The sequence below is a fragment of the Littorina saxatilis genome, linkage group LG3, assembly GCF_037325665.1.
Source record: "Littorina saxatilis isolate snail1 linkage group LG3, US_GU_Lsax_2.0, whole genome shotgun sequence".
In the NCBI taxonomy this organism is placed as follows: domain Eukaryota; kingdom Metazoa; phylum Mollusca; class Gastropoda; order Littorinimorpha; family Littorinidae; genus Littorina; species Littorina saxatilis.
Genome location: NC_090247.1, coordinates 31495655 through 31514264, shown reverse-complemented (window position 1 = coordinate 31514264; position 18610 = coordinate 31495655). Strand labels below are relative to the sequence as shown.

Here is an 18610-nt window from a genome sequence, read left to right as displayed (position 1 = left end):
ACACAAAGATCATCATGGGCCATCATGACTTGTATCATTTTACATCGCATTCTAAGAAAGAGCAGAATTCTCACTATGCGCGCGGTACATTTCTAGAATCGCGTAGCGCAAAGTTGGAATTCCTATAATGGCGGCCGTTGTTGGAATTCCAACAAAGCGCAGGTCATTTCCAGAAAAGCGCCGATGACGAGATGGGTTGCAACACTACCATCGCGGCTAGAGCTCCAACGAGGTATTGATATTACTGTGCAAGTGAAACTTGTAAGGTGCCTTTGCGGACGAAGGGAGAGCACTCCGCAGCATCACAACAAGCAAGATGGCGTCGCCCATGCGAAATCGTGCTGTTCTAACCTCTCGAACGTGTACGCGTGGCCTGCTGTCCTTTTTGCGTCGTTCGGGCACTAACCAAGAATCCGGAGAGAAAGAAAAGACCAAGGCCACAACAAAACCGGTATGTTGATAGTTCAGTGACATGCGAGCAGTGCTCTGGCTCATGGTGCTTGTCTACAGTCATTGTCAATCGACTCAATGTCACTCATTGTCATGTCTTTTCACCAGGAATAGTGATGCATGAAAGCAACTTTCAGGGTTCATACAGGTGCTTGAAATCCTTCAAGGTGCTCGAATTTGGAGGGGTCAGTTTCAAGGACAGCTCTAATGACACCAGCTGCAAATCATCTTCGCAACTCTCTCCAAAGTCTGCAGAATCTTCACTTTGATGAAGGCGGCAGTCTAAAGAAAGAAGAAGAAGAAGAAGAAGAAAAAAATTGGCAAGATCCTTAAAAGTCCTTAACAACTAATCTAATGCTGCAAACTGATATACACATCCACAATAAACATGATTTATTATGTGATAACCTCAACAAAAAAGTTGAACAGTAACTTACAGTCCCTTTTGTGTGTCTGCTTCAAAACCATCGTCTGCTACGAATCGGTCGCGTTGACAAAAATTAGATTTAGATCATTACTAGTACAACATTAGTTTTTGAACATCCAATGATTTAAATCGGTGTGCGGGAAGGGAGTGTAACAACCAGCGAGTGTTTCATTGGGTGCTTCGAATGTAAGAGGGTGCTTGATTTTCTCTTCAGAAGGTCTTGAAAGTCCTTGAAAAGTCCTTGAATTTTAGAGGAAAAAAACCCTGTACGAACCCTGAACTTTATTGGAATCAAATTGAGACTCTATCAAACTGCTTACTTTTAGTCATAAACGCACCCGCATCTGGATCTGTATACATACATGTACGCACTCTTGCGGAAGTAACACAGGATTTTTTTTTACAAATTTTTATTCAAAAGCTGTGGCAGAGTTGCAACGTGCATGCATGCACCCAAGAGACGGTGTGGCTGACAGGCTAATTTGAAATTGCGGCGAACAACAGACATGAGAGTTAGTTAAAGTTGCCGTGATCATGCATGCAAACTTAGCTAGCTGGTCTAATAGCAATTAGGGAAAAGCTATAACACACCAGTTGGCTATACGCCCTCCGACCGTCCCCTTCGTTCTGCTGCTGACCCACTCCGCCTTCACATCCCTCACTCGAAACTCGCTTCTGCTGGTCAGCGTGCATTTCCCTCCGCGGGCCCCTCCGTCTGGAACTCCCTGCCGCTTGAGCTTCGCCAGAGCCCCTCCCTTGACGCGTTCAAGAGTAGGTTGAAGACTCAGTTCTTCCCGTAGCTGGCTGCGACTTTCATACATGTTCGACGTGATGTGTTGTGCCCCAAAAGACATTCTTGTGCTGTGCTCTGTGAGAGGTGTTTTTTTGTTCTTAATACTATTTTGTTTGAACCTAGCTATTGATGTGTACATTGTTGTTAAACAGTTGTTTGTTGTATATTTATCAGGGTTTGCTAGTGTGTGATAGGGTGCGTGTCCGTCTGTAGATGTTAGTTTCTTTGTTAGTCCTGTGTTGACAACTCTTTGACAAGAGCTTAGAACTGTACTTACGGAATACGCGCTATATAAGCTTCATATTGATTGATTGATTGATTGATATACGCACTCCGAGTGTATACACGATTCAGAACAGTTGTGCAAAAACAAAAACAATCTGATGCTTTTTTGTAATGTAGATTTCATTCTCGGAGTGTACATGAAAGACCAGACAACCACATCAACTCTCCAAGTGTCATTCAACGCCATTTTGCGAAGGAACACAGTGCACTTTTGATTCATAGCATCAGAGAAGTCGCATCCAATGATCCATGGGCAAAAACACACACAAAACTGATGCTGCACGTCAGTTTATTGTCGGAGTATGGAACACACTTTGTGTGTTTTGACCTGGAAGTGGTTGTATTCTATGTGAATGTACATTATTTGCCAACCCTCAAACCTCCGAAAAAGATATAGTGGAAGTCAATACGTCAGATTGATTTTTCATTGGCTAATTCCTAACGACTTGTTGGGGGGCATTTCATTGGCTAAAGAGTTGAAACAGAGCTTTTCACAGCCAGAGTGTATGTACACTAATACAGACCCATTGAATCCTGCATGTATACACTCTGAGTGCGTATAGCTAGCTTTTGCCAAGCTATAAGTATAAATCTGATGGGGTACGTGTTGACTTATAATTCCGCCATCTCCTTTTCAGAGTGTTTTCACAGGGCTGGCAATAATGTACACTCACATAGTATACAACGACTTCTAGGTTGATACAAACTCTAAGTGTGTTCCAAACTCCGACAAAAAACTGCCGTGTAACATCAGTTTTGTGTTTGTTTCTCCCTAGCCATGCAACTTTGATACTATGATTAAAAGTGCACTACGTTCCTTCACAAAATGGCGTCGACCGACACTTAGTCTTAGTGTTGATGCGGTTCTCTGATCTTTTATACAAGTACACTCCGAGAATGTAATCTAGTAGGCATTACAGTAGAGGCCGTGCAGCATATCAAACTGTTTTTGTTTTTTTGTGCTCTCTGGTAATCAACTGCTCTGCATCCCATCACAAAGTTGCGTCCACTGGCAAATTCGCTTCGTGACCGGAAATTAATGTTGGAGTGTATACAAGAGGCAGAACCTTGTATACACTCCGAGTGTGTGTAGCCAGTGCGTAGCAATTCAGTCAGAAGTTCTAGTTCTCACTGTCTGGGGCGCAACTTGATCTGCAAGACTGTTCTTGAAAATCCTTATGATGGTACATGTATAGCTGGAACATCATCTACTGAGACTGGTGGAAAGGACATAACATGTTGAATTTTTATTTAACCAAACATTTTCTGTACAGTTTTTTGTAAGTGGTATATCATTATTAATATTAGTAATAGTATCACTAATTAATCATAGTTCTTAATTTTGAGTACATGCTGTTTTTTTCTTCTAATCTATTTATCATGTTATTTTTGCAGAAGCAGTTTGCTGACTGCCCACCAAGAGTATTTTCTGGCATTCAGCCGACAGGAATCCCGCACATCGGCAACTATGTGGGCGCCATCAGAAACTGGGTGGATCTTCAGCACAAGTTTGACAGCATCCTGCTTTGTGTCGTTGACCTGCATTCTATCACTGTGCCGCAGGATCCAAAAGAACTCCGGTATTTATTTTACTCCGATTCACCCACTATCCCCCCCCCCCCCCCCCCCCCCCCCCATTGAAAACAAAAAATATCTGAGAAATACCCCTTAAAATCTATTCGAGCCTCCCCTTGTGACCACCTATTGATAACAACCAACAGTATAATCACAATCACCCCCCCCCCCCGCCCCCCCCCCCCCCAAATGATTCATTGTTATGGAATTCACCTTTCTATAACAACCACTGTCTAAAGGACCACACATAATGGTTGGTCCCTTGGGTAGGTTCAGCTATATATAAAGAATACAAAAACGAGGAGGGGGTCTTCATATTGGGTAGATTTACAGAGGTTGTGGACAGAAAATATGATTGAATTGTCATACTTATATAAGGTTGGGGATGCTGAGGTTGGGTGATGGTGAGGGCGGTGACTGATTTAAATATTAATATTATAAGAGAGCGAGAGAGGATGTGCACATTTGTGCATGTATGCATGTGTGTGTCTGCATTAATTACATGCTGTACTTGCTTGTTGCAATTGTTTTAATCAATCAATGTTTGTTTGTTTGCAGACAGAGTATCTTCGACATGGCAGCCTGTCTGATAGCCTGTGGCATTGATCCAGAGAAAAGCATTTTATTTCAACAGTCAACGGTAAGCGTCACAGTGACAAAATCAAACTTAAAGACAATCTGTTAAAGAAATATGGTGACAATTTTTATGTTGAGAGTGTATTTTATGATACACTGTCTCCCTACGCTATCCATGACCGTAGCAGCTTGGCATGGTGGGAAGAGTGCAATGCAAGCAAGAAAAGTGTGTTGAGAAGACTGAATGGCTAATTTTTTAGCCTGGATTTTCTGATCATGTAAAAACTGTACTGTATGTTTACAATAGAAACATCTACTTACAGTTTACTTCTCATCCAGTACAACTCCCTCATAATGAAGTCAAGTTATGGAACTTCAGAACGATTGTCCACCTAAAGTCACATCGCTGATATAAAATCAGCTCTTACAACACTTCTTCTGACATAAAGTTCCTGGAATACATACTCCGCCAAAACGAAGTAAATGGCTCAAACTTCACTCTGTGCATAATATAGCAACACATTAATTGTTCAATCAAAAATTGAACACCACAATCCAAAATCACAAAGACCGCAACCTGGTCTTCAAACCATGCAATCACAAGGGAAACGGGAACAACTCCACGCTATCTAGTTTGAGCGTGCACATCGTTTAGACAATTAAACCAATCAAGACGCAGCATCCACACACAAGTACACAACACAGCGTGTGTGGGTCAAGGGAGATAATTGGGACAGGGACTGAAAGTGAGGAACAATACAATGACCGTGAAATCTTCATTATGATTATGATCACTGACAAGTTATTTTTTTATATTATTGACCTTTCCATAGCGACTGCGTGTCTGTGACGACCACTTTGATCTGTCCATTTTTTGGTCGTTATAGACAGGTGCGACTGTATAATGTTTGAAATACTAGCTCTGCTGCTTCAGGTAGCGCAGTGGCTGTCGTAACTGAAGGCTTTAGGAGCAGCTAGAATTTTCCCACTCTTGTTAGATGGTGGAACTATTTTATCATATTTGTTGTGTTTTCTTCAGGTCCATTTGGTGGTTGTTCGACTGTATGAATGTGTGAAGTATATCATATTCTTGGTGTTTTCTTCAGGTGCTCCAACATGCGGAGCTGGCCTGGGTGCTGGGTTGTCAGTGTACGTTGCCTCGCCTGGAACACTTGCCACAGTGGAAGGTCAGGTTTTCTTCGTCTACTCGACTTTTTCTTATGAAAATACATTTGTAGTTATGGGTATTCACATCTTCATCTTCCAGTAAAATTTGTAATTTACTTTTCAATACAGTGGTACCTGCGATGTGGGGACCCTCTGATGAGAGGACACCTCCCTTAAAAGGACACATTCTGGGGTCCCTTTGTCTATTATCTCTACCAAAGTATACCTGTCATGACAGGCCACCTGCAATGTAGGGACACGTGTAGCTGGTACCAAGGGTGTCCGTTCATCGCCGGTACCACTGTACCTCTTGTAAAGGTACCTCTCTTTTAAGACTCATCCCTCCTTTTTTGGATATGAATTTCCCAGTAAATTTTAAGGGGCTTATTGTCCGTCAGGTCTTAATTGCCTATATTGGACATGAATTGGTTTATACGATTCGAGTTTTACGCCCTCACGGCTTTTTGATGTTTGTTGGTTTATGTGGTATCAGCCATCTGCACTTATGGTAGAATGACCAAGATCTTTAACGTGCCATTGTGGTGACACGGGGGTGGGAGATGGATACCGTCTCTGGGTCTGCACATAAAGTTGACCTGTGTCCGTCCCGGCCCGGATTCGAACCAGCAACCTCTCGATCACAGTCCGGCTACCCGGGCCCCCCCAAATTTTCCAGATTTGTTTAGCTGGTCTTTAGAGGGAATTAGTCCCACTTTGTAAAAATTCCACTGTTCAATAATTTAGGTCAATGGTGAATGATACATAGTTTTTAATTGTATGGAATATTAATTCTGGTTGAGAAATGCTCATAATATGGTTAACTGCAGGTGGTCAGCTAGTTTTTCAGAAATTGAGAAACTTTCGATGTCTTTTGATAAATGAGCTCTTCTAACATGGTTTTAGAAAAAGGAAAACTCCCAACATGCAACCCACTAGAATAGGAATATAACTGTCTAAATGGCGGGTAAATAATGGCCATACATGTAAAACCCACTCGTGTCCGGTGTATTTGAAAGTCGCAGCCCATAAAGATAGCGTTTGCTTTATTGCGAACACTGACTGGTCAAACATTTTACGTCCGACATGTAGCATTATTTTGGGTTTAACCAAGCATCTGATCATTAGAGTCCATTCTTTTGACGTACTTACGCTTACTTTTGCTCTTTTAAAGTATAGAACAGTAGGAATGTTGAATACTGATTACGCCTTTTTTTTTTTTTTTTTTTTTTAAAAACAGGAGAAGTCCCAAAAGTGTAAAGAGCCTGGCCTTGGTCTTTTTACATACCCTGTGCTTCAAGCTGCTGATATTCTTCTGTACAAGTAAGCTGGCGTCACAAGCATGTGTATCGAGACACAAGCAAGCAACTCCCTTCTTGTCTTCCTGTCAACCCATTGTGTTAGAAAGTTATTGCTTCCCTTTCCACGTTAAACAGGTCGATCGACGTAGAGAAACTGCTGTGCTTTTGGGAAGGGAATCATGAGTCACTACATCATGCAGCTGCATCAAAATTGTACAATCTCTACTTGAAATGTGGCCATGTTGTTTGTTGCATCTCCCAGCGTGCTAGCCCAAGACATCAGTCTTAAAATGGACACAGGAAGCTCCATTGGGGAGTTATCTTCAAAACTATGGACACTAATAAGAGCCAAAAGCAGTAATAGCCCTTTCATGATTATGCTTAATCTGCTGGCATTGAATGTGCAATCTGAACTACAACATCATCTTCTTCTTCTTCAGCGTTCCAGAATTTTCTTGTTACGTGTGAGCTCGTTTGCCCATTTGGGTTCCCCACACTATACTCTGAGAGCATAGTCAGCTTCACTCCGATTTTGTTGAGTAGACATGCTGGGTATTTTCGTGTTTCCATAACCCACGGAACTCCGACATGGACTACAGGATCGTTTCCATGCGCACTTGATCTTGTGCTTGCGTGTACACACGAAGGGGGTTAAGTCACTAGCAGGTCTGCACATAAGTTGACCTGGGAGATCGGAAAAATCTCCATTCTTAACCCACCAGGCGGCAGCGACCGGGATTCGAACTCACGACCTCCCGATTAGGAGGCCGACGTCTTACCACCACGCCACTGCGCCCGTCATCTACAGCATCAATAAGGAACCTGTTTTTGTTATAATTTACATGTATGGGAGTTAGAGATCAGAGTCTTATTGATATTATTTGGATAAAAAAAGAAAATAAACAAGTAGAAAAGAGTTTCAATAATCATGATCTGATTTTTACAAAACAAATTGTTGGTTTTGTATGGAGGAAAGGAGGACCTGGAGAAGACAGTATCATTTGTCTCGCTATCTGGGCTGATAATATAAACGTGTGATCGACAAGAAGAAGAAGTTGGTTTTGGTAAGACTTGCTGGAATTCTATCTCTTACAATTTTGAATATCCATATTTGTTTAGCAAATTTCTGATGGTGTGTAAGTGAAGACTTGATGTGGATCTTATTACATGCTCACAGAGCCACAGACGTTCCAGTCGGCGAGGACCAGATTCATCACATAGAGCTGACGCGTCATCTGGCCAGATCCTTCAACCGCAAATACTCTCTGGTCTTCCCTCACTGCAAGGCCACGATAGGTGTGTACGTGTATCTCTTCAAGTGTAGGCGAGAGGTAGGGGAGAGCTGCTGTGAGAGTTCATCGGGCATGCTATCTTTCAGCAGACTTCTGGCATTTTTAGAGCTCCAGAGATGATCACTCTTGAAGTCTGGAGATTTCATGATTTTTTGTTTTGATGTTTAATGTTCCAGTAAGGGGTGGGGGGGGGGGGGGGGGGGGTTGGCTTTTGTTGTTGTTGTAGTTTCATGATCTCTTTCTTGACCCCAGAACGACGTCTCAGAGACTTAAAATAGTTTGGTAAAGTATAATTTCCATTTGTCAGTAATATGTTATAAACAGCTATCCTAAAAACCCTCCTCCATGTCCATGCATGCGTGTATGTTCTTTGCAACAAATCCATGCAAGCAAATTGAATGTTGCTGGCTTATCGTGTTTTATGCTGTACAGTGGAACCCCCCCTTTTCAGACCTCCAAAATTGCCCCCCGCCGGTTAGGGGGAGTCCCATATTGGTTGGGACGAGAAAGAATTTACCCCATGCTCCCCAGCTCCCCCCGCGGGTTAGGGGGTGTCCCATATTGGTTGGGACGAGAAAGAATTTACCCCATGCTCCCCAGCTCCCCCCGCGGGTTAGGGGGAGTCCCATATTGGTTGGGACGAGAAAGAATTTACCCCATGCTCCCCAGCCCCCCCCGCGGGTTAGGGGGAGTCCCATATTGGTTGGGACGAGAAAGAATTTACCCCATGCTCCCCAGCTCCCCCCGCGGGTTAGGGGGAGTCCCATATTGGTTGGGACGAGAAAGAATTTACCCCATGCTCCCCAGCTCTCCCCGCGGGTTAGGGGGAGTCCCATATTGGTTGGGACGAGAAAGAATCTACCCCATGCTCCCCTGCTCCCCCTGCGGGCTAGGGGGAGTCCCATATTGGTTGGGACGAGAAAGAATTTACCCCATGCTCCCCAGCATGTCATAAGAGGCGGCTAACGGATTCTGTTTCTCCTTTTACCCCTGTTAAGTGTTTCTTGTATAGAATATAGTCAATGTTTGTAAAGATGTTAGTCAAGCAGTATGTAAGAAATGTTAAGTCCTTTGTACTGGAAACTTGCATTCTCCCAGTAAGGTAATACATTGACCATTGTACTACGTTGCAAGCCCCTGGAGCAAATTTTTGATTAGTGCTTTTGTGAACAAGAAACAAGAAAATTGACAAGTGGCTCTATCCCATCTCCCCCCTTCCCTCCGTCGCGATATAACCTTGAACGGTTGAAAACGACGTTAAACACCAAAGAAAGAAAGAAAGAAAGAAAGAAAGACCTCCAAAATGGAGAAATTCAGGTCTTAAAAAAGGGGTGTCTTTAAATGGGGGTAAATTTACAGTGTTCATGCACACAACAATCTGAAAAAGCAATGTCTGAAACAGAATCGGGGGGTCTTAAAATGGGGGTAAATGTACAGTGTTCATGCACACAACAATCTGAAAAAGCAATGTCTGAAACAGAATCGGGGGGTCTTCAAAGGGAGGTTCCATTGTACTTTGTTTGGTTCTACACATTATAGCAAAACACCACTTGCAGTTTATGTTCATGTTTCTCTCCCTTGCAGGGGATGTCGCTAAGATCAGAAGCCTAAGAAACCCCGAAGCCAAGATGAGCAAGTCAGAAGCCGACCCCTTGAGTCGCATCGAGCTGAACGACACACCCGACAAGATAGCCGAGAAAATCAAGAAAGCCATCACAGACTGTTCATCGGAGGTGACCTACGAGCCAGAAAACCGCCCAGGAGTGGCCAATCTCATCGACATTCATATGGCGTTTTCCGGCGAGTTTGCAGAGACGATTTGTGAGGATGCTTACCTCAAAGCCATGGACACTGGAATGTTCAAGACCAGAGTGACAGAAGTGGTCGTGGAGACGCTAAAACCCATCTCGGACACAATTCTCCGTCTTCAGCAGGATAAGGGTTACCTAGAGAAGGTCTTGAAGAACGGGCAGCAACAGGCTGAAGTCATCGCCGAACAGACAATGAGGGAAGTCAGAGAGGGGTTGGGTCTTAGGTAACCCCCACCAATGAAATGAATTTAAAAAAAATAAAAAATTATAATGAATCTGTCCTTGTCATTTTTGTGATTGAAGGAGATTTAGAGTCAAAATGCCATAGAGGCTTGTTTTGAATTGGAGACTTTCTTTGATGGGATCTAATTTCACCACTTCTACCCATAATTGGTGTTGCCGCTATGTGTCCAGCTTATCTCTGCTTACACATGAGTGGCGTCATTCATCGATACAGAATGGCATGGTTTTCTGTAGAGCTGAATCAGGTTTTAACTGAAAGAGAATGATTTTCCTTTTGATGGATTATTTCCGTACTCTACCAGCTTTTTACGCCACAAGGAATGTGTATGTGGCAAAGCAATCTGTTGTCAATAATACTGATAAAGGCAAACTCTTTTGACAGTGTTACAACGCGTCCTTTTTGAGGAAATATTGCTGTTTTTGCAGTCCAAATTCAATAAATTGAACTTGATTAAATTGTTAATGTTCAAGCAGTCACATAAATGCCAAGAACAGCGACTCTAGTTGGGTATAGGAAAAGTACACCAAAGCAAGTACATCTCGGGACGGCCATTTACAGGTACATGTAGAAGGGGGTTAATTAGACTCCTTCAGCGTAACTTATAGCATGCCAGAAAGAATTTTGAAATACCCCCCGCGGGTTAGGAGGAAGAATTTACCCGGCGATGCTCCCCAGCATGTCGTAAGAGGCGAACGGATTCTGTTTCTCCTTTTACCCTTGTTAAGTGTTTCTTGTATAGAATATAGTCAATGTTTGTACAGATTTTAGTCAAGCAGTATGTAAGAAATGTTAAGTCCTTTGTACTGGAAACTTGCATTCTCCCAGTAAGGTAATATATTGTACTACGTTGCAAGCCCCTGGAGCAAATTTTTGATTAGTGCTTTTGTGAACAAGAAACAATTAACAAGTGGCTCTATCCCATCTCCCCCCCCCCCCCCCCCCCCCCCCCCCCTTTCCTCGTCGCAATATAACCTTCGTGGTTGAAAACGACGTTAAACACCAAATAAAGAAAGAACGAAAGAATTTTGAAATGAGTTTGGATGGATGCATGTGGTTGCAGTATTCAGGAACAGAGTTACCTTCAAAAGAACAAAAGAACCTAAAGACTTTCCATAATAGCTCTTTTCAGGTAGGTAGATAAAATAACGAATAACTGGCAGAATCATGCAGGCAGACTCAGAATGTTCCCTCGCTGCTTCATTTTATATTTTGTTAGAGAATTGATAGGAGTTGGGGCTTGGTTGGGTGAATGGGAATATTTGTGGGCACCTGCCTTAATTAAACAACTTGCTGTAGCGTAAATGACAGATCGCTTGTAATTTATTATTCTGTGATTTTTGTTGCTGAAATTTTTTAATATGAAACCATGTTGTTAACATGTAATCATGAAATATTATATCTGTGAACGTTTTTAAAAAGTAAAAGGTGCATAAAATAATTACATGTACACACACATTGCTCTGGTAACGAAATGATGAATTATATGAGATGATCAAATCAATTGTCTAGGAAAATTGTTCTTCCTCAGCTTTGAATGAATGCTTCTAGAAAATGGTGCATTTTTGTACAATTTATTTTTCATTTTCCTTCCACACACATGAAGATTCTCACAATCAAAACCAAATTAACAAGAACACAAAAAAATGTAAACCAAGAAAACAACTTGTGAGCATAAATTCAAAATGTAATTTTAAAATGTAATTGTAAGTGCAACCCAGTGTTTTGTTTTGACATTAGAATCAGGGTTTATACTTGTAAAGTTGTAGAGAGAAAAACAAAAAAACTGTTTAGAAAACAGGTAGCCGAGCACAGTGACGTTCTGTTCAGAAAAACTATGCAAGTATTAGGCCTTAATTTGAGCGTGTGAGACCGACTAAAAATCATATTTAGGCGGCTGGCCGAGACCACAAGAGTACTTGTTTGTGTGCATTCAATCGTAAGAAAAAAGAAGTTTTCTGACTAAAATTGATCGATACATAAACTATAGGTTATTTGCATATTTGAACAAAATATGATTATATGACTCAAATCTTGACACTCATTGCCTGAAACATGGTCTCGAGGACCAATGGCTTTCTCAATCTGTGTAAAATGTCATATATTGGTCAACATTAAATGCAAATAACGTAAAATATTATTACGTTTTTAGTGTCTGATTACAAGAGTGCCGCGCGGCTTTGAAACGTTGAAAAGGACACTGCTTTCATTATACACATGTTAATAGTATTGTTGAATGAATATTATTCAAGTGATAGAGCATTTCACGAAAAAAAGTCTTTAAGAATAAACGGCTGGGTATTCCAAGATTTATTTTTTTAACTTTGTTCTTGTGTTTCTTTTTGTATTTTCCAGTGTCTGAGAAGAATTGTGTGCAGTCGGTTGTTTCTGTGACAAACTGTGGCCCCCTTCCCTTGCATCTCTCTGCTCTTCAAACATACTTTTCACCTCCTTTGCACATGTGCCATCATGAAACATCATTGCATGAAGCACAGATTCGCTCGTGATAACAACAGCTGAAACACAAACAGGAAACAGACCAACTCACTTGACAGGTAATGGACTGAAGAAATAACATGGTTATATCCATGAAATGCATCCGTCTTACTTATCGCAATCGTTTTCCCATTCCCCCCTCTCCCGAACAGTATGCGGCCTATATGGCTTCAACGCAAACAATGTCAATCTCAGTGTCATCTCTCTCTCTGTGTCTCCGTCTCTCTTTCTCTCTCTCTCTTTTTTAGCCCAGCATTCATACACGTATAAACACTTTTTCTTTGAAGATTTTGCCTGACACTCTCAAAGAACGCCACAGAGATCGACAAAAGGTCAACTGTTTTGCAATCCTGCACGTGCACAGGCATCATCCAATGGCCACAGCTCACGCAGTGACGACCTCGTGGACAGTACATATGATGACAAAAGACAGAGAGAGAGAGAGAGTGCGTGTGTGTGTGTGTGTGTGTGTGTGTGGTAGCTCTGTGACCGTATACACGACACAACCCCCCGCGGGTTAAGGGGGAAGAATTTACCCGATGCTCCCCAGCATGTCGTAAGAGGGACTAACGGATTCTGTTTCTCCTTTTACCCTTGTTAAGTGTTTCTTGTATAGAATATAGTCAATGTTTGTACAGATTTTAGTCAAGCAGTATGTAAGAAATGTTAAGTCCTTTGTACTGAAAACTTGCATTCTCCCAGTAAGGTCATATATTGTACTACGTTGGAAGCCCCTGGAGCAATTTTTTAATTAGTGCTTTTGTGAACAAGAAACAATTGACAAGTGGCTCTATCCCATCTCCCCCCTTTCCCCGTCGCGATATAACCTTCGTGGTTGAAAACGACGTTAAACACCAAATAAAGAAAGATACACAACACATATAATGACAAGTGTTCGCATGTGTCCTTGAGCGCGAGCTTGCACGGGCACATGCGTGTCAACGTGTGTATGTTTGGTGTGGTCGGGTTGATCTACAACCACGGACCCAAAGAGCTAGATCGTGCTCGCGACTGCCGAGCGTACAGATGCCGACCCCGTGTCTCCGTTGATGCCCGTGACTTGATGCAGGTGCCCGAAACTGAGGGCACGGCGACGTTGTCACCTGACGGCACTGACGACGATCTTCGTCGGTAGCACTTGCTCCCACCACGTCGACTCTGCTTGCTGAATGAGCGCCGTGTGCAGCTGAGGACTCCTGGAAGGTTTTTCTCCCGGGTATTGTTGGGCGCCAGCTTGGCGATTCGCTTTTCTGGAACAGTGGAATTCAGGAGAAATAGTGTTGAATAGCTGACACCAGTGCTCACATGCACGATTATTTCAGCCAAAATGTTCCACTCAGTCCGCGCAGAATGCTTTGTTACTGGAGCGTTTACCGGAGAACAAAAAAATACATTCATAATATTACATATTTTGTCGGTTGAACATATGATTGTAATCTGAAAACTGATTTAAAGGAAATTCTCGATTGGTTTGTCCATCGCGCTGATCAGCAAGTGCTAGACACTATCACGATCGATCAAACTCTTCCTTCCGATCATTACTGTGTCTTAGCTCAGCTCCACCTCACTCGTCCTCCTCCTCGCCAAGTCTTCGTCCAAGCTAGGAACTTAAATGCCGTAGACTTAAGTGTGTTTGAGTCTGACCTTAAGTCACGACTAGCCGTGTCTCCTCCTTCGTCCGCTGACGAACTGGATAAACTGTTGTTAGCTCTTCTTGATCAGCATGCTCCTGCTTCCAGCCGCCGCGTCTCTCACCGTCCTCCGTCGCCTTGGTACTCGTCCGCTGCGCCTCAGTTGCAAGATGCCAAGCGTGAGAGACGTAGAGCAGAGAGACAATGGTTGAAGTCAGGCCTGACTGTTCATAAGCAGATTTTTCAAGTTGCCAACAAAGCAGTCACTAGTATCGTTCACGCAGCCAAGACTGCATTTTACAATGTCAAAATACTCGCATGCTCTTCTTCAAAACAGTTGTACGACATCACTAACACTCTTCTTGGTAAATCTGACTCGTCTCCACTTCCCTCTGAGATTCCTTCTTCTCATCTTCCTCAGGCTTTCTCCGACTTCTTTGCCAGCAAGATTTCCACACTCCGCCAGTCTCTTGACGCTCTCCCCCCCACCCAGTCCCCCATCCCTGACCCCTCCTATTCTGGCCCTGCCTTCTCCTCATTTCAGCCTGTTACCGAAAGCACAGTCAGAAAAACTATCATGCACGCCGGCATCAAAACATGCGAACTTGACCCCCTTCCCGCCTCTATCCTCACTCACTGTCTAGATACTCTCCTCCCGCATTTCACCTCCGTCATCAACGCCTCTCTCTCATCTGGGTCCTTTCCTGCCATTTTCAAATCCGCTATCCTCCGACCTCTTCTCAAGAAACCTTCCTTGGATCCTGAAAATCTGAAGAACTACAGACCAGTGTCTAATCTCCCATTTCTCTCCAAAATAACAGAAAAAATCGTACTCTCCCAGCTTTTGGACCATCTTGAAGCCAACCACCTTCTCTACTGCAATCAATCTGCCTATCGCTCTGGACACTCGACGGAAACCGCTCTACTGAAAATAAGCAACGACATACTGACTGCACTCGACAACAACGACGTCTGCCTTCTCTCTCTGCTGGACCTGAGCGCGGCATTTGACACTATTGATCATGCCGTGCTCTTGTCCCGCCTTCAAAACTCTTTTGGCATTTCTCAGTCTGTCCTTTCTTGGTTTCAGTCCTATCTCACCGATCGCTACCAGTCTGTCTCTGTGAACGGCCTATCTTCTTCTGCTTCTCCTCTACAGTACGGTGTGCCCCAGGGCTCCGTCCTGGGGCCTATTTTGTTCGTCCTTTACACCCAACCCATCCCTTCAATTGCCGCTCACCACTTTCTCTCTCACCACAGCTTCTCCGACGACAACCAACTCTATCTCTCTGGACCTATCTCTGACCTCCCTCGCCTCATTGCCTCCACCCAGTCTTGCATCACCGACCTCAAGGCGTGGATGGACCTGAATAAGCTGAAGCTTAATGAGGAGAAAACCGAAATGATTCTTGTCTCTCCTAAAAAACATCTCAATCATCCTTCTCTTCCCTCGTCTGTCGAGCTCAATGGTTCTTCTATTGCTCTTTCTCCTGCTGTCCGCAACCTAGGTGTCACTCTTGACCAGTCCCTGTCCTTCCATCAGCATGTTGCCAATGTCTGTCACACTTGCTTCTTTGAAATCCGCCGCATCTCCTCCATCCGTCATCTCCTCACTGAGGATACCACTAAAACTCTGCTCTGTGCCTTTGTCCTATCCCGACTCGATTATTGCAATTCCTTTCTTTCTGGCTCTCCCAACTACATCATCGAAAAGCTTCAGCGTGTTCAGAATCATGCCGCCCGCCTCATCTTTCGTTCTTCCAAGCATGACCACATCACCCCTCTTCTTCAAACCCTACACTGGCTACCTGTTCAACAGAGGATTCAGTTCAAGATCTCCACACTCTGCTTCAGAAACTTTGATCTATCGTCCCCTAGCTATCTTTCTGACCTTCTTGATGTCTACTCCCCCTCTCGCTCCCTAAGATCCTCCGCAGACACCCGCCTTTTTAGGATACCATCAGCACGCACCAAAACATATGGCCAGCGCACCTTCTCTTACCAGGCCCCATCCATCTGGAACCAACTCCCGCATTCACTCAGGCACTCCACATCTATGCAATCATTCAAAACCTCACTCAAAACACACCTCTTCCCTCACTAGTCCGTTAATGACCACACATCACCCTCTCCTGCTGGTCCTTGATCTGTCTCTTTCTTTCTCCTTCTTCTTCCCTTTCCAGCTCTATTCTTCTTCTCTCAACTAACTTTATGTATCCAATACTTTATTTATTTATTTACGACTGTTTTTCCGTCTAGAATGCATGTGCCTGTAGTTGGTATGAGTGAGTGCGTCGCGTTCTCGCTGTGCGCCTGTCTGCGAGTGTATGAGTCCTTGTCGATTTGTGTTTCGTATAATGTTCACTATGTATTTCATATTTTGTAAGCGCCTAGGGCTATATTTAGATTAGGCGCACAAATGTTCATAATAATAATAATAATAATAATTCACACAAAAAATGTCAAAAATTAAACATTCCAATATCTTACCCTTCTTGTTTATTGTTTCTGGAAATTGGAACATTAGCAGTAGGCCTATATCTTGGATTTTTTTTCACAGAATGCTCCCTGCAGGCTGTTGATTTTGTTAATGTATTCAAGTGAGAAAAAAATTCTCTCTTTCCGCGTGAAAGCCAATGGATAGATCCTAATTGGCATAATCTTTCTCATGGAAGTGAAACTGTTTTGGATACTGTTTGAGGTTGTGGCTTTCAAAAAGAAAAAGTGTTATGCTCTTATTCCTGAATAAGAAATACTGTTAAGTCGAACCGGTAGGCCCCTATATGGCGACAACCCAAGGGACTAACCAAAAATGGTACTTATACACATGGAAATGTGAATTACATGGGGGTGGGGGTCGTAACGGGCGTTATTAAGATCTGGTCGCCTGGACAGGTTCAACTGTCATACTCAATTAGCCTCAACAAGTGATGGGCAAAAACGTTATGGACAACTTCGGACAAAAGACATACCATGTTTGCATTTTCTGTTGTTCTGTTTAAGAATGTAAGAATTGTACTGTATCTATAAATGCCGAACCCACATATCTTCTGCCTCAAGTCTCAGAGGACGGCAATGAGGTCGTTTCGGGCCACGTCGCATTTTTTCCAGGCACACACCACGCGGATTCATGAGCTTTCTATTGTGGTATTTCTAATAAGTTCTAATCTATGCTCATCAACCCTCACCTTCTTCCTTCTGTCTCAATCTTCGTGCGGTCGAAGGCGAAGCATTAGAGGGCGCGTTGGTTAAAACAGTTTTTTTTTTTATTCAGTTGCATAAATAGAAAGCCGTAATTGAATGTTATAATAAAGGAGCACAACAAGATAAACTTATAAATGTGCTCTTAGAGACAAACGAGTAATAGTGTTATTTAGAATAAATAAAGTTTAAATTTGTGTGAGTGCGCTCAGCTCGCTCTCTCGTGCAGTCGGTCCCTTCTGCGGGATGGGTTACACCTTGGAGTAGCGTGTTCGGCGGATGGGTCGGGCTGCACGTGAGAGGGGTCCTGTATCGTGTGGCAGTTGTGTGTGTAGGGCCTATTGAGTAAAATATTCCTACGCCTAGATATGTGATTGTTAGCTTTTGTATTCAGTGAAGTCAGTCAGCTTTTGTACACCTGCGCAGCAGCAGCAAAGTTTTCTAAACTTATAAATGTGCTCTTAGAGACACACGAGTAATAGAGGGCGTTAAGGTCGCTTTGCGGACCATGTCGCATTTTTGTTCAGGCACACACCACGCGGATTCAAGAGCTTTCTAAAGTGGTATTTCTAATAAGTTCCAAACTTTGCTCACCAAACCTTCACCTTCTTCCTCTGTCTCAATCTAGTCCGTGCGGTCGAAGGCGAGGAAGAGGAGGATCATTATTTCAAGGCACACACGCGGAGGCAGGAGCATTTCTAAAGCAGTCTTTCCAATAAGTTGCAATCTATCCTCATCAAACTCTCACCTTCTTCCTCTGTCTCAATCTCCGTGCGGTCGAAGGCGAGGAAGAGGAGGATAATTATTTCAAGGCACACACGCGGAGGCAGGATCATTTCTGAAGCGGTCTTTCTAGAAATTTCAAATCTATCCTCATCAAACCTTCACCTTCTTCCTCTGTCTCAATCTCCGTGCGGTCGAAGGCGAGGAAGAGGAGGATAATTATTTCAAGGCATACACGCAGAGACAGGAGCATTTCTGAAATGGCCTTTCTAGCAATGTCTAATCTATCCTCATCAAACCCTCACCTTCTTCCTCTGTCTCAATCTCCGTGCGGTCGTAGGCGATGAAGACGAGTGCCCGGAGGTAGCTCCGGAGCAGGTCACCCCTTCCCGGTCTGCCATTCTTCTCCATAGAGGGCGTGCGCGGAGGAGGCTTGTGCTTTCGGAAGTGGTCCGTACGGCCCTGGTTTCGCCGGAACAAGGTGGACCGGTGAAGGCGGCGTTGGATGCGCTGGTGACGACTGTAGCTGATGCTCAGACCGACGACGATGAAGATGACAAAGCCCAGAGACATTGTGCCAGGGATCACCCCGACGATGAGAAAGTCTGGGAAAACGGGAGAGGGCTTTTTAACGGTTTTTGAGT

At 43.5% G+C, this 18610-nt stretch overlaps 2 protein-coding genes across 2 annotated transcripts; one reads left to right on the top strand and one right to left on the bottom strand.

Moving 5' to 3' along the window:
- The first annotated feature begins 209 nt into the window (after positions 1–209).
- On the top strand, positions 210–11419 carry LOC138962143 (tryptophan--tRNA ligase, mitochondrial-like). Its single transcript, XM_070333861.1, has 7 exons — positions 210–451; positions 3351–3535; positions 4089–4170; positions 5213–5293; positions 6511–6593; positions 7749–7867; positions 9448–11419. Exons 1-7 carry the CDS (start codon positions 317–319, stop codon positions 9900–9902), a joined length of 1140 nt encoding a protein of 379 aa, XP_070189962.1. The 5' UTR covers positions 210–316; the 3' UTR covers positions 9903–11419.
- A 649-nt stretch (positions 11420–12068) lies between these two features.
- LOC138962144 (uncharacterized) lies at positions 12069–18565 on the bottom strand. The gene is made up of 2 exons (XM_070333862.1): positions 18272–18565; positions 12069–13661 (listed from the first exon to the last, which is right to left on the bottom strand). The coding sequence occupies exons 1-2, from the start codon at positions 18537–18539 to the stop codon at positions 13384–13386; spliced, it is 546 nt and encodes a 181-aa protein (XP_070189963.1). The 5' UTR covers positions 18540–18565; the 3' UTR covers positions 12069–13383.
- Between the last annotated feature and the right edge of the window lie 45 nt (positions 18566–18610).

Bases quoted from the DNA above. Each gene is read 5' to 3' on its own strand.
- LOC138962143 (XM_070333861.1), top strand. From the start codon at position 317: ATGGCGTCGCCCATGCGAAATCGTGCTGTTCTAACCTCTCGAACGTGT. The intron at 452-3,350 runs GTATGTTGATAG...TTATTTTTGCAG, and splicing joins CCAAGGCCACAACAAAACCG to AAGCAGTTTGCTGACTGCCC. The intron at 6,594-7,748 runs GTAAGCTGGCGT...ACATGCTCACAG, and splicing joins GCTGATATTCTTCTGTACAA to AGCCACAGACGTTCCAGTCG.
- LOC138962144 (XM_070333862.1), bottom strand. From the start codon at position 18,539: ATGTCTCTGGGCTTTGTCATCTTCATCGTCGTCGGTCTGAGCATCAGC. The intron at 13,662-18,271 runs GTGAGGGTTTGA...CCACTGTTCCAG, and splicing joins GATTGAGACAGAGGAAGAAG to AAAAGCGAATCGCCAAGCTG.